The sequence below is a fragment of the Suillus plorans genome (genome assembly GCF_016647745.1).
Source record: "Suillus plorans strain S12 chromosome Unknown HD556scaffold_12, whole genome shotgun sequence".
Taxonomy (NCBI): Eukaryota; Fungi; Basidiomycota; class Agaricomycetes; order Boletales; family Suillaceae; genus Suillus; species Suillus plorans.
Window position 1 is genome coordinate 535,684 of NW_024537396.1, and position 25,010 is coordinate 560,693.

The 25,010-nt window shown below is 48.8% G+C and overlaps 7 protein-coding genes across 7 annotated transcripts; 1 reads left to right on the forward strand and 6 right to left on the reverse strand.

Annotated features, from left to right (window-relative positions):
* Positions 1-190: 190 nt before the first annotated feature.
* HD556DRAFT_1440047 (uncharacterized protein) lies at positions 191-661 on the reverse strand (the record flags this gene model as incomplete). Its single annotated transcript, XM_041306053.1, has 1 exon — positions 191-661. One exon carries the CDS (start codon positions 659-661, stop codon positions 191-193), a length of 471 nt encoding a protein of 156 aa, XP_041163518.1.
* Positions 662-1,356: 695 nt separating this feature from the next.
* HD556DRAFT_1305825 (uncharacterized protein) lies at positions 1,357-4,629 on the reverse strand (the record flags this gene model as incomplete). Its single annotated transcript, XM_041299836.1, has 13 exons — positions 1,357-1,756; positions 1,807-1,878; positions 1,936-2,022; positions 2,071-2,207; positions 2,311-2,437; positions 2,486-2,550; positions 2,597-2,709; positions 2,804-2,861; positions 2,935-3,045; positions 3,867-4,079; positions 4,113-4,325; positions 4,447-4,525; positions 4,598-4,629. 13 exons carry the CDS (start codon positions 4,627-4,629, stop codon positions 1,357-1,359), a joined length of 1,707 nt encoding a protein of 568 aa, XP_041163519.1.
* Positions 4,630-6,813: 2,184 nt separating this feature from the next.
* On the reverse strand, positions 6,814-9,856 carry HD556DRAFT_1231799 (uncharacterized protein; the record flags this gene model as incomplete). The annotated part of the gene is made up of 7 exons (XM_041297462.1): positions 6,814-7,229; positions 7,284-7,548; positions 7,743-7,922; positions 7,976-8,173; positions 8,224-8,958; positions 9,008-9,237; positions 9,283-9,856. 7 exons carry the CDS (start codon positions 9,854-9,856, stop codon positions 6,814-6,816), a joined length of 2,598 nt encoding a protein of 865 aa, XP_041163520.1.
* A 1,521-nt stretch (positions 9,857-11,377) lies between these two features.
* HD556DRAFT_1232048 (uncharacterized protein) lies at positions 11,378-12,148 on the forward strand (the record flags this gene model as incomplete). The annotated part of the gene is made up of 2 exons (XM_041297480.1): positions 11,378-11,550; positions 11,617-12,148. The coding sequence occupies 2 exons, from the start codon at positions 11,378-11,380 to the stop codon at positions 12,146-12,148; spliced, it is 705 nt and encodes a 234-aa protein (XP_041163521.1).
* A 91-nt stretch (positions 12,149-12,239) lies between these two features.
* On the reverse strand, positions 12,240-13,509 carry HD556DRAFT_1440052 (homoserine dehydrogenase-domain-containing protein; the record flags this gene model as incomplete). The annotated part of the gene is made up of 4 exons (XM_041306054.1): positions 12,240-12,411; positions 12,463-12,782; positions 12,835-12,960; positions 13,015-13,509. The coding sequence occupies 4 exons, from the start codon at positions 13,507-13,509 to the stop codon at positions 12,240-12,242; spliced, it is 1,113 nt and encodes a 370-aa protein (XP_041163522.1).
* Positions 13,510-15,025: 1,516 nt separating this feature from the next.
* HD556DRAFT_1460513 (uncharacterized protein) lies at positions 15,026-16,609 on the reverse strand (the record flags this gene model as incomplete). Its single annotated transcript, XM_041308227.1, has 2 exons — positions 15,026-16,155; positions 16,288-16,609. 2 exons carry the CDS (start codon positions 16,607-16,609, stop codon positions 15,245-15,247), a joined length of 1,233 nt encoding a protein of 410 aa, XP_041163523.1. The 3' UTR covers positions 15,026-15,244.
* A 1,661-nt stretch (positions 16,610-18,270) lies between these two features.
* Positions 18,271-24,874, reverse strand: HD556DRAFT_1460527 (glycosyltransferase family 24 protein; the record flags this gene model as incomplete). Its single annotated transcript, XM_041308228.1, has 27 exons — positions 18,271-18,762; positions 18,817-18,875; positions 18,933-18,945; positions 19,004-19,030; positions 19,079-19,113; positions 19,160-19,226; positions 19,280-19,291; positions 19,338-19,374; positions 19,426-19,769; positions 19,821-19,916; positions 19,975-20,086; positions 20,140-20,736; positions 20,785-20,846; positions 20,896-20,961; positions 21,014-21,113; positions 21,175-21,315; positions 21,374-21,513; positions 21,567-21,872; positions 21,918-22,012; positions 22,069-22,291; positions 22,369-22,656; positions 22,711-22,787; positions 22,843-23,035; positions 23,112-23,505; positions 23,604-23,886; positions 23,942-24,699; positions 24,756-24,874. The coding sequence occupies 27 exons, from the start codon at positions 24,872-24,874 to the stop codon at positions 18,532-18,534; spliced, it is 4,875 nt and encodes a 1,624-aa protein (XP_041163524.1). The 3' UTR covers positions 18,271-18,531.
* Between the last annotated feature and the right edge of the window lie 136 nt (positions 24,875-25,010).

Sequence of the window (25,010 nt, forward strand, 5' to 3'; positions counted from 1 at the left end):
GACAATGTTCCAGGTAAAACCCAGTAGATTAAAGTAAGGAATACAACAGTGGGTAGGTAGGTTTATATACAAGTGTTCAAGCGGAGCTTGTAAATGTGTTATCAAGATAGAAGCAAGAAGAGGCGGACAGCCCGCTTGGCAAGATAAGAGATAGACATGATAAGAGATAAGCGTGATACGGACGGCCCGTTTAGCAACAAAAGGGGAATGAGTATAGGGGTCTAAATGTTACTGTAACAGCAGGCTGAGGAGGCACCGAACGCTCTCGAAGAGCAGGCTGAGGAGGCACCGAACGCTCTCGAAGAGCAGGCTGAGGAGGGGTTGAGTATTCAGCATCAGCGAACAATGTATCAAGTACCTGTCCATTGGAATCCGCCATAAACTCTTCGTTGAGAAGCCTGGCCCGACGCATAGAAGCTTCCTTCACTAAACCCGCATCACGGTTCGTAGCTTTGATGTGACTGCGGAGTTTTGTAGGAGTGTGCTCCACTGGTGGATCTTGATAGCGCTTTCCTCCGCCAACTTGTTCTTCAACAAAGTCTTCTTCAGTGTGAGGCGCCTCAGGACGCTCGGGCTGCAGGGACTCAGGAGGGGCAGAGTATCCGGGTGGCGGGGAATCTTGAATTTTAACTGAGGTAATTTTAGCTGAGGTTTGGGTCATAGCTAGGCCGATAAGTTATGATCAAGCCAGGGGCACGAGAGGGAGAAGGAGAAAAATTCAGACTAGAACGCAGGAGGGAGAGGGAGAAAAACATACCAATATCAAAGTATTTTTTAAACAATACAATATGGTGAGGAGGTAGCGGGAGAGGAAGAGGTCAGACCAAGGGCAAGACACCGTTGAATATGCCCAGGAGAAAAGCTGTCACAAAGAGATCCGCTGTCTGAACTTTGAAGACAGAAGTTAGGAACGGAGGTCGTGATCGGCGAGAACAGACTTGTTTAGCTCACATATGGTATTCCAGGAGCATCGGCAGAGCCTTCTCCAGACATCAGAGATTGAATTATCAAGCCTAGCTACGACTAAGGCTTCTGAGTGGTTCAGATTGAGTTCGACGCAGGAGGGAGAAGCAGAAAAACATACCAATGTCACAGTATTTTGTAGGGTCAGACGAAGGGCAAGACGCTGTTGAATTTGCCTAGGAGAAAAGCTGTCACGAAGAGATTCGCTGTTGGAAGACAGAAGTCAGGAACTCTTAGCTCACACGTGGTAGTCCAGAGGTAGGCAGGAGCATCGTCAGAGCATCGTCAGAGAATCTCCAGATGTTCGAGATTGAATTCTCCATACATTTCATCCATCAGCGTCAAAGTCACAGAGTCGAGATAGTTATACATATACGCAACATATGAGCCGGTTCAGTAGTCGTTGTAGTTCTGGTACAAGAACCCTTTGAGAAAATGAACTACCGCTAACTCGGCATCTCCATCGGTGAGTGCGTGACAGTAGATGTCATCTACCATGGCAATCGTGTCGCTCATGCCCCGGCAAACTTGGTCTGCAGCGCGCCACTCGTCACAGACCCCGCACAATTGAAGTATACCACCTTGCCCTCGAGTAGCCCTCTCGAGGAAGTCCTCGATGCTCGACATCGCACGTTTGAAAATTTCTCGATCTCCGTGTCCTCCAGGAGTGTCGGGGATAGATTTTGTGTATTCGGCGAAGACGCCCAAGGTGAATGTTCGTGGAGATCGAACATATTGCATGAAGTCGTCCTTGGCGTATTTGACCATGGCAATGCAATCAGCCAATGTCTCTCTAATAAAAATATTATAAACACGTCCAAGACGATAATATTTAGGACTTACAATGATTCTGGGGGATCATCTTTGTTGGTGTAGCATCTCTCCCTCCATTTCGCGAGTATCATATCACGGCACCTGTATCTTTGTTCAGCTTGGGAGTATTGGGGGCTAACTGAAACAAACATCACATACATGGCATAGTACTGGCAACGCTTGGCCCTCATAGCTTCGAGCTTGGCGGCCGCACTTTGGTATTCGGTCGGAGGGTCCATAGTGTAACTAACAGTGTGAAATATTGTGAAGCGACGGAGGAATATGAGCACCTACTTGAAAGTACAGTCGAGTGTCCTGGCGTCCAATGTAAGATCCGCATGGGTTGAAGTTCTGTTGAGACCTAGGAGGATCCACACGCCTGGAATTTGAAGATCCGTTACTACGTGTCTGGGCCCATAGCAAATGTGCCTCTTTGGTTGTGGGTAAGTAGGAGTATGAAGGACTCGCGTGAAGATACGGTTGAGTCTTTCAGGTCGTGTCAGTAATTGTAGGACCCACATGACTGGAACTTACAGGCTGCATATCCCGAGGATCCACACGCCTGGAATTCGAAGATCCATTACTACGTGTCTGGGCCCAGTGCCTCTTTGGTTGTGGGTAAGCAGGAGTATGAAGGACCCGCGTGAAGATACGGTTGGGTCTTTCAGGTCGTGTCAGTAATTGTAGGACCCACATGACTGAAACTTACAGGCTGCATATCCCGGCACCGTGCCAACGAGTCATTTTGACGTGTGAGAATTTGAACTTTGTGACCTTCCTCGATGATCATCAACGAGGTATCTCCATTATTACGACTTACAAACTCGGAAGCTTTCAGAACCTTCTGTCCATGAGGCTTCTCGGCGCTAACACACCTTCCTTGATGGATCATCAGCGAGGTATAAGGCGCCTTCTGGCTACTTTGAGCGGGCGCTTCCATCAATCACAAAGGTGCGCTTCTTCATATCTATTGACTCCACCCTCCACTATCGATTTAATCCTCCATTATCGATGATATACCACTTACAAACATCGGAAGCTTCCAGAACCTTCTGTCCATGAGGCTTCTCGGCGCTAACACATGACTAAAACTTACAGGCTGCATATCCCGGCACCGTGCCAATGAGTCATTTTGACGCGTGAGAAACTTTATGAAACTTCCTTGATGCCATCATCAGCGAGGTATAACGCGCCTTCTGGCGACTTTGAGCGGGCGCTTCCATCAATTACAAAGGTGCGCTTCTTCATATCTATTGACTCCACCCTCCACTATCGATTAAATCCTCCATTATCAATGATATACGACTTACAAACATCAAACAGCTAAATCTATGCGCGATTTCGCAATCGATTACATCCTGCCCTCAAGTCGTTGTTCTTCCTTCTTCGTCGATGGACTTTGCAAAGCTCGACCACAGTTCTCAACCGCATCACATCGCAGCGTGGGTTGCCTGTGGAGGAAGTGTTACAAGAGTGGCTGGAATGGCGTGAAATCAGTGATCCTGATGATTGGAGGCAGTTGGATGGGATACCTTGCATCATGGGCGGTTTGACCGCCTTGTGTGGTAAGTTCTGTTCTCGAAGTTTTCACTGAATCACTGAAATTGTTGCAGGAAAACTCGACACGCGAGCGGGTAACTTCCCTTGGAAGACCTTACCTATCCTACTAGGCAACCGTGGCTGCATCCTCCGTAACTACCCCGACAACACTCTGATGCCTGGTGAGAGACGTACAACGCTCACAACGAGCAAAGGTATCCATGACCTCACTCTTCGTGAGCGGAGTGTACTTGTAGATGCTCTCAAAAATGACTTACTGACCCTCCAACACGTCACTGATCATGATGCCCACCGAAGACTCTTGTTCTCTCGTGACCCCGTCATCTATGGAGAAGCTCCTAGCGCTGAATCACCCCACTCTCATGGACGACGTCAGTTCCTCGATTGTCGGATCGATCGCAGGGGTCTCCCTCGTCTCACACTGGACGAGACTTCTCCAGCGCCTTCTCCAGCGCCTCCTCGTCTTCGTCACCGTCCTCGTCCTCGGCGATTCCAATCATCATCCCCTTCTCTAGCGCCTTCTCCAGCACCTTCTCCAGCACCTTCTCCAGCACCTTCTCCAGCACCTTCTCCAGCACCTTCTCCAGCACCTTCTCCAGCACCTTCTCGTCCCCGTCCCCGTCCCCGTCCCCGTCCCCGTCCCCGTCCCCGTCCCCGTCCCCGTCCCCGTCCCCGTCCCCGTCCCCGTCCCCGTCCTCGTCCTCGGCGATTCCAATCGTCATCCCCTGAGCCATCTCCTGGCCCTCCCCGTCCCAGGAGTCTCCCTCGTCTCACACTGGACGAGACTTCTCCAGTGCCTTCTCCAGCGCCTCCTCGTCCTCGGCGATTCCAATCGTCGTCCCCTGAGCCATCTCCTGGCCCTCCCCGTCCTTGTTCTCGGCGATTCCAATCGTCATCCCCTGATCCATCTCCTGGCCCTTCTCACCGTCGTCAGAAACTCCGTGTATTTGTTGAGGTGCCACTCGCCCCACCCTCCTGGAAGTTGATTGCTACACGGCAACTGGAAGAGGCAAGTCGTGAAACTCCCTCGCAAACCCTACCTGCCAGTGGAGAGAAGTTGATTGCTACACGGCAACTGGAAGAGGCGAGTCGTGAAACTCCCTTGCGAACCCTACCTGCCAGTGGAGCCGGGTTAATTCCGGAGATAGCCCACCTCAGCCAGACTTCGATGACTACCGTGACGGATGGCCTTGTTGATGATGTAGAAGATTTGTAGAATGACAAATTTCGTACCTGTGGGCTAATTCCAGAGGTAGCCTACCTCAGCCAGACTTCAATGACTACGGATGGCATCGTTGATGATATAGAAGATATTGGTGAAGTACCGTCTGAGGGACAACTATAGAAAATTTCAGCTGTATGTAGAGTTGACAAATTCCGTACCTGTGTCCAATTAGGACTTGGATTCGCGTCACACAATCCGCCGAGAGTTTAAACGAGGCTATGGACGTTAACTCAAAGGGAAGTATTTGATGGCTTTGGTGGCACCATAGAAGACTTGTAGTGTGCCTTGTTACGATCACTAGATTCATTTACAGCGAGGCTCGTAGAGCACCCTCCCGAGAGGTCAGATAGCCAATCATATCATGTATAAAACTCCTACTAAACTGAAAACATATCTCTGCAGCATGATATAGCCCAATGTATGGCTATGATAAGGCCCAAAGTGAAGCCGTTATCAGCCTGGTTCAGATGAGATATAAATCTTATGTGCTTTATTTGACACAGACACCTTAATTCGTACAACACCGTTATAACTGGCATTAATGCTTCATCGAGTTGTGAGTTCTTCGAGTCGTTTGTACGTGACTTTAACCTGATTTTGAATCTAGCTCGGCCTATCCTCAACTACACGATGCTCAGGAAACATAGCATCAATCGGTCAGTTGAGTGTCTTGCTCCCTGAAGAGTTTCCTCGTCCTGAAACTACATGAATGTATTGTGTTTGTCTGAGTCGCTAACTCCATCCTTCATTGATTATCGCGTAGCTAGCATACTTGAATCAATGTACTTGTAGTTCTGCGCGCATTGCTTCAACTCTCCTCAACTACATGACTCGGATCAAACTATCAATCAGTCAGTTGAGTAGCTTGCTCCCTGGAGGGTTTTCTCGTTCTAACTCTCTTATCCTAAAACTACATGAGTATCTGTGTTCGTTGGTCTGAGTCGCTAACTTTATCATTCCTAATCGGGTACCATACTCAAATCAGCGTAGTTCTGCGCACATTTTCAGGAGAGTTGAAGAAGTGGATGGATTGTATATCACACGGTAGGTACTCTAATTACAAGTGTGCATATATAATGTCGGAAAGCTATCATGTCCTCCTCGCACATGCCTGGTCTATGGGATCCCCGAAGGACTGCTGCAAGTGCCGCTAAGACCCAGAGACCACAGTCGTAGCCGTTCGTCTGCAGAGGATTGAGTATTAGTGGACGGGCTACCCACCCTTTAAGATCAATACTAGCTGAGCCACGCCGTTGGTGAGCTATGGATGATAATCTTGCGATAAGATTCATAATGTCCTGTTCACATTGTTAGTTCAATAATGCGTGAATCAAATTATCACTTACTTTAACATCTGTCTTCCATGGGTGTCGTTCAGCCAGGCTATCGAAGAGATGGAGTTCTTTGGATGGAATATATATGGCACAAAACACCCAGTGTCCGACTGGAGAGGGGCGATGAATAGGTAAAAGCCAGAGATCTCTCTCCCAAAACAATGTCCACGATGTATTCCGCCACAGTATGTCGTCCGACGCATTGTATCGAATACGAGGGAGATCGTGGGTAGACAGAATAGCACAAGGTCTCACACGCGAGCTCGTCAGCATCTCAGAGTATAATAGTGCCGCACAACCGTTGATACACGTGTCATTAAGGCGGGAAGTGGGATGTGCCAGTAAGGACAGATCCCTTGCATCGAATACCTGGGGTGGAAAGCCATCTTGGGCTGGTTGTACCCGAGTGAGGGGAGTGTTTGATGCTGACACGATGATGTGATCCTCTGGACGGGGAACTTTGAAAGAATCTGTGCAAAGATTCTATGATACCGGATGAGTACAGTTACCTATGGAGAGACGAGGACATACCTCTGGAAGCTGCCAGCTAATCGTAAATTCAGGTAATCCCACGGGTTCGTCGTCTTCATCATCACTAGCGGTATTGTCAGGTAAAATGTCCAAGAGGACAGCTTCTTCAGCAATCTCTTCGAGTGCAGGGGCAATATGTTCGTCAGCATCATCCTCGGGGGAGTCTGCGAGCGCCAATGAGGTTGGTACAAGCCTGTACATGACAGCTTGCGATGGTCCCGTGCTCTCGGAAAGCGTAATAGCAAGATTGACCGCCATGTGAGCACTGCTGTTGAAACGAGTAGCAGATGCTAGTGGGGTAACCCATTTACTTTGTAACTGGAGAAGGTGATCCCGTCGTTGTTGGAGTGGGAACATGTATGTATGATCTTGTGAAATAAGTAATGATCATCGATGTAAATGAAATTGCTTACTTGTAGGAGAGCGGAGGGCGAGTTCTAGCGCAGTGAGCTCAGCTCCAAACCATCGACAAAGGTTATCTGCTTCATGCCCAATGCGGCGCTGCTCTTCATGGCACCGTTCCCGTTTAAGCAACGCTTGAATGCCATCTCTTACGTCAGTGTCTTCGATCCAATGAGGGACATCTCCAACGGATGGAGTGATCCAAACATCCTCCATCAGCGTCTGATCTTTGCGAAGATCGGCGAGCTTAGTAGGGAGAGGAGTAGGAAGCGGGACGCCCCAGGACGGGTCAAAGATGCTCTCCAGATGCTCACAATAGGAGTTAAACTTGCGAATCGCTGTCATCAAGGCCGGCTGGCGCTTAGCGATAGCCTTACGTGTCTGCTGATGTAGCTTCGTACCTTGTAGAACAAGTGAATATTCTGAGGCACAAAAACAGAAGGATTATACATTACCAAGTGCCTGATTTGCACCACCAACCGCACGGTCAAGTTTGTCCCATTCAAAAAAGCTTCCTATTGCTCTCTTCCGGATATTTATTTTGAGATCGCGCGCCATAAGAAGGGTTCGAACAAAATCCAAATCAACGCCCTGTAGTTCTGGAAATCTGTCGTGAACATTGAGCGAGGAATATAATGTTTCAACTTTGCTCATCAAACGATCATGGCTGCGCTCGAGGCTCTCCAGAGCGTCTAAGGTTTCTTCAGTAGCCGAGCCCTTCTCTACAACGGTCCGTGTGAGTTGCAATGCCCTGTCCGATGCGTCTAAATCAGCCTGCAAAGTAAGGACAACGTCAAGCTCCTTCTTCAGTCGTGCAGGAGCATCTGTCAATGGGGATATGTTGATCTTAGTATGGAAGTGGCACCCGTGGACTTACGAGCACGAATGGACAGTTGGGACTTCTTCTGATCCACCCACTGTTCCTGAAGGTCTTGAGCTTCGATACCGCAATTATCTAAAACTTCTTGTGCCGCTGCACCCTGACCATTAACTCCACGCTTGAGCCGCCGTTTAATCCAATCGCCAAGATCTGTTCGCATCTCAAGACCAATGGCGCCTGCTTGCCGGTCTATCAACCACAGACGCTTCTGGCGCTATCGTGAACTATAGTCAACAAATAATCATCAGAGTACTAGTACCGACTCACTGATGATGACCTTTGAATGCCAATTAATTTGACGAACCTTGACCATAGTCTTTCAGTTCCCTCCCCGTCTGAGAGGCCAAGACCGTTGCACATGCGAGGGTTATACTCGAGCTGACACGCCCACTCGTGGCCATATGCATGCATAGCCGTGGTTGCAAATCGAAGACGTGAAGTCACTGATTTGGGGAGAATATCATACTATATAGATAGATATAAGGTTAAAATGTATCTATTAAAGAAGCACTTACTTGAGATAATGACCGTGAGAGGACACACCCAACATCATACAGGGTAATGACAGTGGCTTCCTGCGGCAATAGAGTAAACAGATGCTCAATGAGTGCTACGGCGTATTTCTGTTGCTCGCCAGGTGAATCAATGTTAGCGAAGAAGAGCGGGATATCGTGACGGCATATCAGAGCCATGACGCCCGTATCATCGAAGGAATCCATCGCAGCCTTCTGCTTCTTACCATCTGCGGCCTCGTACGAGTGCTCGCATTGGTCAATTGCCTCATCTGGTACTACTAAAGAAGTGCAAATCCTTGGTGCACGTTTACGCTGCGAGAGGATGTGTCGCCCAACGTTGTCCACTTGAGCCTTGGGAAGAAAATATATGGGGTCGTAAAAGCGTGGGCAGTCGCCCGCAGATCGTCGATGTCGATGATGGAAATTGCCATCTGTTGCAACATGTATGTCGCCACCTTCATTAAGAGGTCTACCAAAAAGGACGCCTCCAAAGCAGGCTGGGCAATGCTGCGTGAGAATGGAGGCGCACCGGCCTTGGATTAATGTTGTACTGGATCGTATGGGGGTAGTTACGCCAGGGTTCTCTTGAGATTGAAGTTTACGGGCCTCATACACTTGGTCGCGACAAATTTGAAGTGTCGCTTCAGTCTGCCGTTCGACCTCAATCTGGAGGATGTCGAACCACTGGACGGCTTGGCCAAGTCCACGACGAAATGGTTCTTGAATAAGTTGTCCCTGTGTTTTAATGAGTTATTGTCTGAAAACCTGAAACGTCAAAACTCACATCTGCATTGGTCATGAGAAAGCCTCTGCGGGCATAATGGGTCTTTAGGGCATGCGCAAGCGCATGGATAGCATCGCATGAACGCTCGAACAAAGCACGATAGAATGCGAGTAGGTCTGTAGAAACAGCCATGCGTGGTTGGGAGGGAGCGGTAGGAAAGAGGCCATGGTAAAGGAGGACTTGCGAAAGTGTTGAACATCGGCAGGCCAATACATCAACAGAAAGGAAACCTGGAATTGTCAATTAAGGCGGCAGATGAGGAACGGACTACTTACGGTCAAAAAAGAGACAAACTATGGAAAATTGTCGATGTGTACAACTAGTATGGCTTGCGCAAGCGGATATGACCGGATGGACTTCTGGAAGAGCACACCCGTGTGTCCTTGTAGAATATTTGAGATGAGGATCTACCAGGGTCGGGATAAGCACTTTCCAAGCATTATATAGATTGTTAGCCATCTTGTTGGGCAAGAGACGGCGACGCCCAAGGTCTACCTTAGGCACATTTGTAGGGCAAGACGCTACTTGAGCAGGCTGGGCTACCTCCTCGGCGATGTAATCGTTATCATCGTAGTCGTAATTTAGCGTATCGTCAACGTGACCAGCGGTGTGCTCAATATCCATCGGGGCTTGAGACTCAGTAGAGGTGGGGGTTTCAGTGGTCGAAACTTGGGGCTGCATCAACGCAGCCATTTGGTCGAGGAGGCGCTGATGCTTGGAGTTGATGCCGGGAATGTGAACAAGAGTTTGTGTTTTTTTAGGGTCTCGAGCTTTCTTTGGGCTTACGAAGTGGTGTCCTAGCCCCATAGATGTCGGTTGAGTGCCACGTGTGTGGCGGGCAGGCGGCATGGTGATGGACGTAGTGGTGTAGAACAAGAGGCAATGAAAAGAACTTGGGAAACAAAAACGACAAGCAGCTGCAGAGCATAGTAGAGGTCTGCCAGATCTGATGGGTGCACCATATGCATGGAGCCTATCCGGAGGCTCGACGGGATGGGACGGGATATTGGCAAACATTGTAGAGGTATATACGAGGTAAATGGGGAGGTGCGGAGGTCCAAGGGAGGTGCTGGGGAGGGTCGCAAGAGGTCGCAAGGCATATTATGTGTGTGCTATAAATAGAACATCCACGAGGTTGGGTCTGCGAGACTATATAACGCCTACATAATAATACCATCTAAGAGACCTTTATTGATACCGAGAACTAATGCCTGAGGTGGAGTGGTGAGCTTATAGATGCGGATGAAGAGGAGGAGGATCTGGAGGCCTATAGCGAGAGTGGCATGTTTATAGGTGCGGATGAAGAGGATTGAGTAGGACATTTATACTATACTATCTCGTGTGTTGGGTACCCGAATTCAGACGCTATTGGTTTTTTTTGCATGCAATTTAGCTGCTGGTTGCTGCGCACTCCGACAAACTATGGGTTCTTTTGCGTGCTATATAGCTGTGGGTAGTTGCATGTAATAGCACTCCTACGAACTACAGTAGTACTTCGTAGCTGCTACGTGATACTATGTAGTACAGCGCTGACTACATAGAAGGGACTTGACTACGGAACTACACGCACTACCCTGACTATATAGTTCTATATAGTCAACATGTTTTTTCCTGATGCAGCTCATTATCGTTTGGCAGCACTCGGAGCGACTAAAATAATTTGCAAATTTTTACTTCTCAGATCACCTGAACAATTCATGCGTCTATTCTCGCTCACCGCCGTGGCTGCTTTGATAGCATCTATGTCTATCAGTACAACCCTAGCTAGTTTCGACGATACTTGTCTTGCCGCTGGTGAGTATTGCGATGAACACTCTGATTGCTGCTCTGATGCGTGTACATGGGAAACTGTGAGTTCGCTTCATGCATGCAGGATTCAACCTCATAACTCACCCTTTGCTGTAACAGGATTGCACTGAAAAGTATTGTGTTGCTTATGACAGTATGCTTGATCTCGACGAGTGGAAACGTTCTTATAGTAAGTCAAGTTTCTGCCTTGGCATTGATGCTGTGCTCACGGCACTATCTAGTTGAATGCTAAGTTCATCAGCTTGAAAATGATTGCATGCTTAGTCTTTGATATACAACACCTTTCGTCTGCGTCCCCTTTCACTCATCGTCTCGTCGTTGACATGTCTAACAGTCCTCTCCGTACGATATTATATCACCGAGCGTACTATCTATGTGCCCAATCTTCGCTTCTTTGTCACTTCTAATAAGCATTTGGTACTTTTTTGGAATTGATTTTACTCACGTGATGAGATCGTGTCTTGCAAGGGGGTCTAATGGTAAGTTTCACGAACCATCATCGATTCATCAACCAACCACCCATCTCGCTGAGCGAGCCCATCACACTCTTTTATTTGAAAGATGCAGCTTATTCTTCCCGTGCTCTCCCTACTCCTGGCGCCGGTCGCCGTAACTGCCTGCGAAGGCGATTGCATCGTCGATATCACCAATGAATACCTAAACCGCTACGAAAACATCCTGCTCACGACCCTTCAGAACTTGGAAAGTACATTTCAATTCATCATCGCTCTTCAGTCAGACTCATCATGATGACATGCACAGGCGACCCAGATCAGCGAGCAACTCGTCCCCGCTGCAAGCCGTAGAGAAAACTCCATCGTGTACTTCGCTCCCGTCTTGCAAGCCTACAACATCACTGCCTACAACAGCCTGGAGAAAGCCATATTCCCGAGTTACTTCCATGGAAAGTGTCAAGACGCAAACGGCGTGAACCCACCCGGATGCCCAAACCCTGACTGTCCCAAAGTCTGCGGCACGCCCGGCTCCATGGTCCACTTCTACCCTACCCTCGTCAGGATCGTATTCGACGGGACAACCGACCTGCTCGCCAACCTCACGGCACCGGGGAGTAAACCGTACAACCAGATACAACAAACGGTTATGGCAGACGTCAACAAGGGACATAGGAAACGTATGGAGAATCTGTCGCGTATCATGCCGTTACGCAATCGCGCAGCGATACAGGCGAGCAGTACGCACAGTATTCAGCAAGGCTTGAAGAAGATCATGAAGGAGCTGCGGCCGACCATGTTGGAAACATGCGGGGGTTCAAACCTGTCGCTTTGCAGTTGGGAGCAGCCTATGAAGGAGTTCATCTTGCAGTACCCTTGACCCCATTTTTTTCGCTCACACCTATATCCCACATTGTTAGAAGTATTAAGTCTGTTGATAATTGTGTTACATTTGTCAGTCGTATTTCAACTTACGGCCTAATCAACTTTAGGATATCGCTCACAACTCCCATGGCCGTGACATCATTGCCAGCACCAGCGCCTTGGACGATCAGGGGTCTTTTACCGTAGCGTTCGGTATGGAACATGATGATATTGTCCGATCCTCCTAACGAGGTTGCGAACGGATGAGTTTTTGGATATCTGGAGAGTTGATTAGAACAGGGCATGCTCATGAACCCATTGTGGACGTACTTCGCCAACTCGGCTTTCACGATTTTATTTTTTACATCGACGACGCCGACGTAGCGGAGAACACTACCCTCATTCGCAGCCTGCTCGCGCATCTGTGAAAAATGTGCGTCCTGTTCGGGAAGCCACTTCATAAACTCGTCCCCGTTGGAAACAGCGCTCGCAGGGGCATCCTGGATTAAAGAGGTAGTCTCCACCGACTGGTACCCGTGCAGAAGCGGGAAGTTTCCTTGCTCATCCTTCAGCTCTGGAATGATACGGGCTAGGATGGTCAATTTCCGAGCGACGTCTGCGCCATTTAGATCGTCTGCCGGGTTGGGTTCCTGAGTATTGGCATTTGAGCACTGCACAAACCCAGGTGAAAAAAGAAAATACCGTGTATCCCTGTGCTCGGGCTCCTTTGACTATCGACGAAAAGCTTTCATCGCTTCCCTCCACGGCGGAGAAGTTGTTGAAGATATAACTCATGGTCCCTGAGAAGACACCCTCGATCTTGACGATCTGATCGCACGCAGTCAGCCTGCATCCATCGCACCTTAGCCAGCAAAACCTCACCTTGTCCCCCGTCTCTACCAAATCTCTCAGCGTCGAGATAATGGGCAGCCCAGCACCCACCGTCGACTCATGCAAATACCTTCCACTCCTGCTCGCCTGGACAATAGCCTGATACAACCCTACCTCGCCCGAAAACGCCTTCTTATTCGGCGTGACCACATTGATCCCCGCACTTAACAACGCAGGGTACATCTCCGCAACGTCTTGCGAAGAAGTATTATCGATAAACACAGCCTTCTCACCCTGCTTCACGAGCTCCTGCAACGTGCTTTTCACCGCGGAGAGGTCGACGGCCGTCTCGCTGGCATTAAGTGCGTCCTTCCATGCTACGGGGTTGATACAGTGGTCTTTGGTGGACTGGAGCATGCGCTTGGAAGAGGTGAGCGCTACGAGCTGGAAGCCATAGATCGGGTTTGCGATCAGCTGTTCGACGACTTGGGTCCCGACGCCTCCGACGCCTACCACGGCAACCTGTAGGTACTTTCCGGGTTCCATTTTCTGTGCGTTAGTGGTGCAAGAATAGGAAAATGATCTATGATCACGAAGGTGTCTCGAAAAAATAAGATCTTGATATCGATTACTAGTTCTACCAATGATGGCGCTCCAGCCTGTTTGCATGACTCAGTTGATCGCAATTTGTTGCGTATCAGCGTAGCTACAGCAACACAATATTTTCAAGCCTTACGTCCTCAATGCCCAATTGCAAAAGCCAATGAAGTCTATTGCAGATCACAGTAAGGAGTGTACGGTTTGATATAAGGATGTTTAACGAGTGAAAGTTTTAAGTATGATCGGGATGTACAGGCGCGTGCGGATAGTGGAAAGAAAGTAGAGTATGTATGTACATCCGCGCCTGTGCAATGACCATTGGGTGAAAACGTATGATAGAACTGTAATCAGAACTTAGTCAAGAGTCAGGATACTCGGGGATAAGCAACGCACACCCAGACAGATTATACACTGGGAAAATCGTGTCGCATCATGAACAGAGAAGAAAAGTAAAAGACATAAAGAAGCACGGATGCTACGAGAATGTAAAGTGGCTATAGCACATTCGGGAAAAGAAGTGAAGAGTTATGATGCGACGTGATAGTCCGAGAATGTGTGGGCTGAGTCGATATTGATACACCTTTGTGTTATCTGAAAAAAAAAATAGCTGCCGCCCAGAATCGGAAAAAGCATGGCAGCCGCGAGGGGAATGGAAGAATGAAATGAAACGAAATAAATAACCCGAGCACCCAAGAAATCAGGCTAAAAACACAGGCGGGTGACGGGAAAGTATACGATACTAAGACCAGGGAATACCCGAGAAAAGAAAAATTGTCGTGAATGAAAAGAAAAAGATGAGAATATCACAAGACGGAGTCCCAAGATCCAAGAACACGCTCAGGGGTGGAAATACTAGGACCCCACGTGTGGACGCGAGGCCGATAGATAAATAAGCACGATCGGCTAGGAGGAAGAGTGGCGTGGCGTCATATACACAATACGCAGCGGGCAACACAAGGCTTGATGAGGATATTTTTGTCGTTTATAGAGCGGATAGTTTGCGCCTTGTGCCGCCTTTTATACAAGCCCGAGTGCTGTCGGGCAACCGAGATAATAAGAAATGCCGATGCGATGTTGCGAAAGCATGATAATGATGGAGCCGTGGTAGTGACACATTGAGGGGTGAAAAGAAATAGATAGAGAATGAACCGCCAGCGAGCGAGGTATGAATGTCGCCACTGAGTGGTGACCCAGATGTAATACATCTGGGGCAAGCCGCGAATGTGTCCTGTGCGGGTGACCATGACCGAAATAGACCGGATGATATGACAAGCAAGACAAGTGCAGAGCGGCAAGTCTATTAGACAAGCGATGCCGTAGAAACGTGGGAGCCAACAGCCCAAGAGAGAAGACCACAACGAAAATATTGCTCAATGGAAGACTTCGAAAGGATAATGATATCGGTGAAAGAGGTATAAGACACTGTGCGCCACGGAAGTCGTCGGAAGCAGGGTGTATGTCGACTTTTTCGCGATGAGGGTGTATTAAGTTCAGTATACGTTCGAAGATATTCCGCGGCGAAAAGAAAGGGAGATTATGTCGGTGTTGAGGTGATATTAGTCTAGGGGCTGCTTGCCAATACGAAAATCTACACCGCTGTTCAACCATTCGAGACTTTACCGCAAGAATTAAATCACCAACCTCTTACACTTGATGAATGCGATAGAAATGAAAATACCGCTTAAAAAGCGGGTGGAGGCAACTCGTCGGGACTCGGCGAGTTTTGGAACACTGAACTCGCGAAGAACCCAGCCTTGTCCTTAGCAGCGCGGGTGATGCTCGGTCCAACTGACCCAGGCTTCCTTGGCATGAAGCCAAACAACTTCCTCTGATCTTCAGAGGCATCAGAAGCCGATGCCATGTCCTCGTCAAAGGACATGTGAAAAACACCCTCACTGGGCGTTCTGAAATGTTTGCGGGATGGAGACGGAGTGTTGCAGCTCAACTGCCCACCAAACGGGAACCCTGTGCTCGCATTAAGCGGTGCCGTGCGGGGGCCTCCCTCGAATGTAAGCTGTTGCCAAGTCCCAGCGGATCTCTCGCGAGTGGGGGTTGATAGAGGAGAATTATCATCATCAACATCAGTGGTGTCATCACAGACCGGGAAATCTGTGACAGAGCCGGCGGAAGTGCGCCGTGCGGTTCGGAGTGGTACAGCAGACTGGCTGGGGGCCGAACGAGAGAGATTGTGACGAGTTGGCTGAATATTAGATCTAGGGACAGGAACTGCCCGAGTGGAAGGGGTGGGTGTGGCGATTTGCTGTGGGAAAGGGCGACGGCGACGAACAGCAAGTTTTCCGGCCGGCTGAGACGTCAAGGAAGGAGCTGGCGAAGAAATATTCTTGGGCGTCAAAGTCATGGGTGGAAGCGAGTTGTCCGAATCAGAATCGGAACTGACAACAAAGGGATCAAAAGAATTGGATGCGGGATTGTTGTTGTGACGGGTAAAAGTTTGCGTCGAAGATGTTGTACCCTCAGCCTGCGAGAGAATAGGTGGTGAAGGTTGACGAATGTTGCTGCGTCGGGCTTGCGCATTCGAAGAAGGGCTTCTAAAAAGGAGAAGCGAACGAATAATGGTACTCAGAAATGTTGCTGAGTGAATACAAATGGGTATAATTGATTACCTCGTCGTTCCCTTATCTTGAGGTGCCTTAGATTGTCTACCCCGTATGGTCTTGTCTGGCAATGATGTGGCCGGAAGAACGATGAGCTTCGAGACAACACCTGAGTTACTTTTCTGTGAAGGAGGCTTGGTGGGTTCATCGGATGACTCTGAGATTGAAGGCTGTGTTGCACGGCCCTGGGAATGAGGGATGAGCTGTTTCTGTTTCGGCTTTGGGGACCGATGTTGTTTCTGATGACTCTGAGGGAGCTGCTGTGGATGGTTACGAGGAGTTGAAGGTCGTGAAGGCTGCTTGGAGATGAAAAGCAAGCCAGGTGTTTTCGTTGCTTGAACTACAACTGCTGGAGGAGCCGAAGGATGACGACGATGTGATATGTTAGGTGACATGAAGGGCGGAGGATGTGGTTTGTGTGCTAGGAGCATTTGGGTAAGGATGGAGTGTTGAGTGGAATGACGAGTACAACGAGCGCAGCGACGGGGAAAGAGGCTGAGGACGACGGCGATTACGACGACGAAGTTGAGAGTGATGTGAGAGGAATAAAAAACGAGGATATCGTGGGATGACTGATCTTCGGATGACACATGGACCTTTTTGTTCTCCGACACCGCGCAGCAAGTAACGCATTACCAAATGTAGTAGTTTGTCACACTTGTCTATTATCTGAGTCTGAATAAGTCCTCATTTAGAAATTGTTTGTACTAGTTTTGAAGTTCTTGTGCCTTCTTTTCCTGATTAGGTTGGCTTCCTTGTACCGTAGATCCTCTCTGCCGCCGTGACTCAGTACTTGCTCGTATCCTTTTTGTTGGCGAGTCGTTCTTCGTGATCTTCCACTCAGTCTCCACTAAGATGAAGCCATAAACAAAATAGAACAGCAGATTCTATCACCATGGTTTGTAGTTCTCACTTAATACAATAGCCTATACCAAGTACTCACAGTGACTTGGAGAGGCGGTGACTCTCTTGTTATTGATCTCCTAGACTACAATCACTTGCGCACACGCCCTTACCGTGCTTCCCCATAATTGCTTTTCACGCACCTATTGACGCAACCGCAACGTTGCTCACTCGAGGTTGTATCCCCAAGAACAATAACATCATTATAGGCTGTACCTGCATCACACTCTTATCATACCTTCCTGCAGCGGCGCTACGCTCGTATGTGCCTGTGTAGCTGCCAGCTGTGATCATTTTTTTCATGCACACACCTTACCCGGCATCCCCTTTCAAGTCTCTCCTGCGGGGCCGCTTTCACCTTTTTTAGACGCCTCGTTGCACAGATTCGTCTCCAAAAGCGCTTCTAGAATCTTACCTTCTTTCATTATGAAATCTGCCTGCATCACCTGCTGATATGAGTGGAGCTCATAGCGTAAGTACTTCCCCACCGTTCGGATTTCATCAAATTATATGAACGGAGGCGACACACTCAAAGACTGCGATGCCCTCACCTATTTCTTCCGCGCCTGCCCCTACAAAGTTTAACACCCATTTACGCCCAACGTCTTCCGCCTTCGTATCAGCTCATATCAGCCTTCACTCGACGATAAGATGCTTTCTCTGTGGAATGAATGCTCTCTTACAGCATCCCGGATAAGATTATGCTGTTCTGAGTCGCTCCATATCTAATAATAATGTTGCGTCTTTATTTCCCTTCTGATCACATCCAAGAATCTGACGGAGATCATAGAAATACGCTTTCGCATTCTACTCGGTAGATGCGTGTAGAATCAAGGCCGAAAGATATCAATGAGTATCAAAGATCTATTTCCTGTCCCCGCTTTTATCGGTATAGTGTCCTTTCTTGTGGTAGAGTTTGCTTTATCCTGTCCTAACAGGGAACGCAGATTGATCGCATCTACGCTATGCAAGTTGAGCCGGATCATGCATCTCCTTTGAGCACGAGCGATAGCGTCGACCCTGGCTTTGCCTCATTATCTCTCGCCGGCAATGAAGAAAGTTTAGGGCGAGTCGTAAATATGACGTTGCGATCATCCCTGGCTTAGGGGCGAAGCATGTCCTGTACCAGAATTGTTCTGAGTGATGATCGTTTGTCGTGCTTAATGCGGGCCGGTATCGCAGTCTTACTTCTATAGGGTCTGGCTAGAGGAGACCAGGCCCCACTGATAAGGCGAAAGTGTAACTTACAAACAGGCGTGCGAGTCCGGGAGTCGACATCATATCACAGCATTGGTTCTGGATCCTAGCCGGCTCAAGACATATCCGGGCGCAACGCTGAACAGCGGAGAACTCACGAGGTGACACCTGGCATATTCAATTGATCAGCGTGGATCAGCGTTTACAACAAACTTGGTAAATTCCATCGGCAAAAATTGTCCGTGATCCTTGTCTACAATTCGTCATGTGGATGCTGAAGGTCCTTGCCCTCCGAAGCACCCTCGACGTCATTGACGTGTGCTGGCTGAACCAACCCAACATTCGCAAGGACATCCGAACGAGCGGTAGCAACACTCGAATGAATCTTGCCTTCGGCAGCCAGTCGGCCCGCAAATTGCGCGATCTCGTTGTCGTATTCTTCCCACTCAGGGATCCGCCTCGCACGTGATAATTTTGGTTCTTTCTGTTAACCGAATAGGCGTCAGACGAACGACTAATGTAGTCTAAGAGGGCTGACCGTCAGGGGGTTCTGGCACAAGTCAATGGTTTTGGCACGATGAAGGCGATCCGCGCTGCCTGCATATAACGTTCAGATGATTCAGGGGGAGATCTAGGATGAGTTTGATAACATACACCAGGTTTCACACTGCATCAGCCACGTCATCAGTATGGTTCGAAGAATACTGAAGTTCAAGTTTACGTACCCAGAGCCAGTCTTCATGAAGAGAGAACTAGTGGGAATTAATTACATGTATCATTCAAACACAGTCTCAACTCACTATCGGCACTTCTCTTTGGATATTATTTGGCAAATCTTGGCTCGCATCAACAGGTGCCCTCTCGAGACTCACACGACTGACCTTGGTCCAAGTTAGCGAGGGAGTTTGGATCAGCTGAAAGCATCTGGTATTGCCCACGAAGGATGTCCTGAAAATCAAAGTGTCACCCAATGTCCTCGGACGCACTGGGAACCGACTTACTCCCGCGGCCATCTAAAGTCCATCAGTCAGGGATTGTCATCAAAACTGACCCACGTACCTGGCGAAAACGAACAAGATCTACGACATACAGGGCACTGGGGAAGCATCAGATCAAACAGCATCACGCAACCCAGACATAAACTCACCTGATGTGATACGGAAGATCACCCAAGAAGTCTTTCCAATATCCAGTTTTCCAGAATCGGAAACCTTCCATCTCGTAGTTGTCATCGCCCATGGGTGTATAGCCATATGGTGCACCGTGCAAGTCGAGGTCAACCAGTTCCTGTAGATCCGCACGGACAATTTGGTCCGCGTCGACAAATATGACTTTATTTAGGTCCATGGGAAACAGAACATCGAGGAAAAGAATCTTGTATGCCCAAATAATGCGCTGCTTTTCCTTTTGGGCGCGGAGCCAAGACGGCCATTTATAAGTCACGAGCTCATACTGGAAGCCATATTCTTCAGCCATGTGTGGTATGAATTCCTGTAATATCACAATGAGGCATGTTGCAAGCAATACGTCACGTCAACTGACCAGGAAAGAAGGCGATAGGAAGTTCTCGATGAACCAGAATTTCACAGTGCTGTTTGTGTTGCGCAGGACGCTGAGAATCATGATGGAAGCGAAACGCTGAAAAGAGAGGGTTGTTGGAAGCATCTAGTGTTGCACAAGGGGAAAGGGAGCGCACCTCATAGAGCAGCCCAGAAGCAACTGTGAATATGTTGATCTCCGCTTGTCTGGCGCCCGTCTCTGCGACTTCGGTCGTGCTTTCACTTTTTGATGTGAAGAGAGATAAAACCCTGAAGTGAATTCAGGACCAACAATAGCAGTAAGGAATGAGAGAACCACCCACTTGGACAAGATATCGTGTACAACGGTTTGGGATTGGCCCGAGTGTTGCTGTAACCCTGCTAGCACATCCGCCTTCTCCATACCCGGTTTCCGAGACAGCCTTGGGTACAGGGTTAGTCCCTCAAAGCTCGTCACAGTCAATTCCTCTCCAGAATCTTCTACAGAAGGACTATTCCAGCCCTCACTCCCCACGCTGACTATATCATATACCTCACGGCCTCCTCCCTCGCGAATAGTAAGTTTGAATGTTCCTGGGCGAGCTTTGAACTGCAAGTAGCCAAGATTCGCGACAACCTGAGTGTCATCAACTACGGATGGAGTATGATTGGCAGCAGGAGATGAAGTGGTCAGTTGGAGCTGTACGCCTCGAGGAGGGCTATTAGACTTCGTCTCCCGTGCATGCCCTTCAACGACGAGGTAGTCGAGCGAGAAAAGAGCATGAAGGCCGTCAGGTGGAAGTGTGCTCGGCTGAATGTTGTCGAGGTCGTAAAGGGCTTCTCGTGGGCGAACGAGCCACGAGGGGGGAACGTCCATGCTAAGAGTATATATCGGGTCTACAGATAGGCCATTGAACGTTACTTGCGCCGGAATCTCATTGCTGAACTGCTCTCAGTGATATCACAAGTAGGAAAAGAGACGCACTCACCCTTTGTTGTCATATTGCACGCGAGGCTCGACACTATATCGGTAAAATCGTTTAAGTGGGATCTGTGAAATCGATTAGTTCGACCAGGTTGTACAAAGTGATTTTGCATACTTCGGAATGTTGAGCTGGATTGAGGTACAGTTCAAAGTATACCTCTGGGAAGAGCTCCTCGTGTTTCTACGGTCACCCACATCAACTCGACAATTCTACAGTCCCCACGACGGCTTACCTCTAAGATTGCGATCCACTTCTGCGCTCCTTCACTCAGGGGATCAAGGAGCAGGACGAGGTGCGTCAGTGCATTCTCTCGATCACCAAATTCAAATTTCCTGGAAAAGGATAGTTCGTTCAACAAGTCGCAAGACTGCATGCAGACGATGAAACACATACGTGTAATCACCCGATAGGAGTTTATAATTACTAGTCCTGGCTCGAGGTGCGCTGTCGAACAATCCAACTTCACTTGGATCTGGCTGTTGATCTGCATAAATAATCGAGGATGCCACCGAGACTAGGTTTGCATATGCGAGCCTGTATACGCAAAATCCAATATTAAAGCCCAAAAGCAGCGCAGATCAAGACCACCCACGCATCAAGTTCTGTGACGTCAGCTAAAACTTCCTCGATAGCTTGCGCGACACGTCTAACTCGCTTTTTCATTTCATATGTCTCCAGCGTCGCAAAATCTTCGGACACGAACTCCGATTCGTGAGAGAAAGGACCGATGAGCTATGCATGAAGTTTTATTATCCACGTGGGACTGAAAACAAGGATAAACGTACCCGGCCATTAACAATGATAGCTTGTTCTCCAGGCCGAAGACCCGCCTCACGCGCGAAAAGGCGGCTAGTAGTTAGAAACGCTGTGTGTGCTTCCGGATCCGATCGGAGTTTGATCCCTTCGGTGACAAATACCTGTGTAGCGTCTTGTGTTTTCAAATCGTCGAGCGCTCGTTTTAACACATCCGGAGAGAGCTCTCCAAGGTCGCTTGTTGACTCAACATGTGCAAAGAAGGACGATACATTACCCCCAGGTGAGCCGGTAGAGGGATTATGTAGGAATGTAATGCGTGATTGCGATTCCTTTCTCTATGCGCGTATTAGCACGAAAGCGCGCAGACACAGGTTACTCACAGAAACGAACGTCACAGCCTCCTGAACCAGTGCTTGCCCCTCCACTGAATCCAGATTGGCGATGACAACCATGCTTACAGGTGTCCTTTCGGCATCTGACAGCGAGATACAGATTTAGCATCGCCTAAATAGTATATGTAACAAGATTCACCCGATGTCACCCATGCGCATGTGAGCGGGCTCCACCCTGTGCGCTTACCCATATCGCCAAGATCGAGAATTCTGAGATTCCCAGTACTCGACGAAGGAGCATGCACTGAAGAGGGCGCCTTGCTGAAAATGTACGGATTCCGGCTCGAGAGTGTTGTAGGGAGGTCATAAAAGAATGTTGAGATGAGCGGCACGGAAGCACCGGTCAGTTCTTGGAGGTAAACCTAAGGGAAGGGGGTAAGTAAATGAGGCGATCAACTAGACAGCGAGGTCAGGAGGGAATATGAATCAGAACGCTTACCAGTTCCTGTAGTAACTGCAGCTGCCCGACCGCCTCATTCTGCAGGTCTCGTAAAAAATTATCCCCCACTTCATACCACTTTCCATTAACAAACCCTTCCCCATCCTTGCCGCTAATACCAAGTCTCTTCGTCCACCGCCTTGCGCATTCAAGAGCTTCTTCAACGCTGGGAACCTTCCCGCCAGCTATGTCTGCAAAGTTATCTGCTGCCCCAAGAGTGTTGAATGTTGCATGGACAATACTCCAAGACAGAGTAGGGAAGTGCTGCTGCGTGTGTGCAGTGGATAACTATGGAAAAGCATAATCAAGCAACATAAAATAAGGGCAAAGTGAAGGACATACAGAGCGGAAAAAGGAGGCCACTTCTGGACGACTGAATTTCTGTGCAACATAGTATATAATTCTTGCCATCTTGAGGCCTATCCGCGTATGACGATGAGCATCATTGTGGATAAAAATAGTCCCTTCACGCACCGTCACCGTCACCAGAAACTGGAACAAATCCCCACCTGACAGGAAACCCGCGAGCGACGATGCTATCTACTTGGTTTGCAATGAGAGAAAGGCACCGCGGTTGCGAAAAGTTAAGGGCGAGGACGACATTGATGACGTTGATCCGCAAACGCAAGTAAGGACTGAAAAGTTGAGTGGGATGCGTGCGGAGAAGCTATGCATGTAACACAAACAAGACAAGTTAGCATGTCTCGATCGAATCATCCACGATTGAGCGTATATACACCCACCTGTGTCAAGTCCGTCCCCCAGTCAACGTATTTCGTGTCTTCCTCGATATCATTCCGCCATAATATAACGCCGCCCCCCTCTGATCTATCTGAAGAGTCGACGAGGCCGTCCAAGAGATCATTCCACTTTGGAGAAATATCATATCCTCTATGTCCTTCATTCAAGGCTTCTGCATCCGCATTGTTCTCTGTATCTGCGTGCAAAACTTCTTGGGCAAAGCGCTTCGCTGAACCAAGCGTGGTGCTTTTCTTGACTTTCAATTTCGACGGAGATGGATCGAAAGGACCCGAATGCACTGGGTGCACGACAAACTCTATGGCCTGCGACCGCGACAAGCCAAGTTCGACGAGTGAGCGAATAAGAGCGCGTTCGCGCGCAAAGTTGCGTAAAAGCCTGGACTTGGATCAGAACTGAACGGACCTCAGAGTACAGCACGACAGGCAGAAGGAAAGTACAAATGAAGGGAATAATAGTAGAGACAGAAAACGCACCCGAATATCCCAGCTTCACCCTCTAGCACCCTCCCATTGATCCATACCGTGTTCACGCCCATCATCGCTTTCCCCCAGTTATCTTGTACTTCGTCTCGTACTGTGTCCGGCACGCGAACTTTGCGTGCAAGTGGAGCAGCATAGCGCGGAAAATTCGCAGACAGCGTGTGCAAAATATGCAGCGGGGTGAGCGAATTTCCCAATAAGCATGAAGAGATAACTGGAGGGAAGGAATCGGGGTTGGAAAGGAGAGCAAGGAAAGACGTTGCTTTAAGGCCAAGATCTGTGCCATGCGAGATGAACACCAAATGATAAAATAATAATAAAATTCAAGCTACCTTGAATCTCCTCTCTACTCAAGGGATTATTTGTGGTAGCATCCTCCTCCGTTGCGGTATCAATGTACGACATGGCCTCGAAAATACAGCTTAGCACGTCATTTTCATTCCCTTCCTGACTCTCGTTTCCAGAGGAATCATCATGAGATGTGGAAGAAGCCCCCTTCCGGTCATCCACAGCGAGGTAATCCATCTTCTTCAAGTCCAATGCAACGCCGAACCCAGACAAATACGGTCCATCTGTTGCAATGACAGGCCGTGCCCAGCGTAGCACGTACTCCACGTCATGACTCAAAGAAAGTAGGGCGCGATGTAGTGGCTTGAATTCGGGTGCCATAGGATCAGCGTAGTGTATTGCTGTCCATCTGGGGGCGTCAAGTGATGGCTGGAGAGGTGGAATATGATCTGTTTGGAGGCGCTTCATTTTTGGTCGAGACTCGGAATCCGAGGCTGCGACTGAAATTTCGACGAGGCGCCTGAGTTCTTCTGCGTTGCATACAATACTTCCATACCAATCTACCCAATCCTCGCATCCCTCCCTTCCACTTTCGTGTGTGTGCTGTGCAGCGAGTTTGGGACTTGCAGCATGTAAAGCTAGCCTAACATTCACGGCAGCTATCTCAGGAGCCAGAAGGTAATTTGTTGCGAGATCTAAGACGACGTTATGTGATTCTTCCGGCGTCGCGGGTTTAAGTGGGAGGGGGAAATGATTAAGGAGTGAGAACAGGTGCTCTGGAGAGGTAAGGGCCAGTGTTTCTCTGGTAAGTGATGGTATCAGTTGCACGAGAGGGTCAAGTACATAGTTCGAACTTACAGGGCTTCGAGCAATGGATCTGCAGCACTGAAAGAGGAACGCAAGGACACACCGACTGGGGGAGACGCGCTGAAAGCAAGCAGCGCGCATCCAAGAACAACAAGTGCGCCAGAACGCATGACTGCTGACTCCTACAAGCCTCCGTAGTAAGTAGGTAAATTGCTGAATCACAAAGTTTATGATGATTTCGGTAGTCTTCAACTACTATGTAATAGACACGTTGCCCGATCACGTGACTAATGCTGAATTTATTGG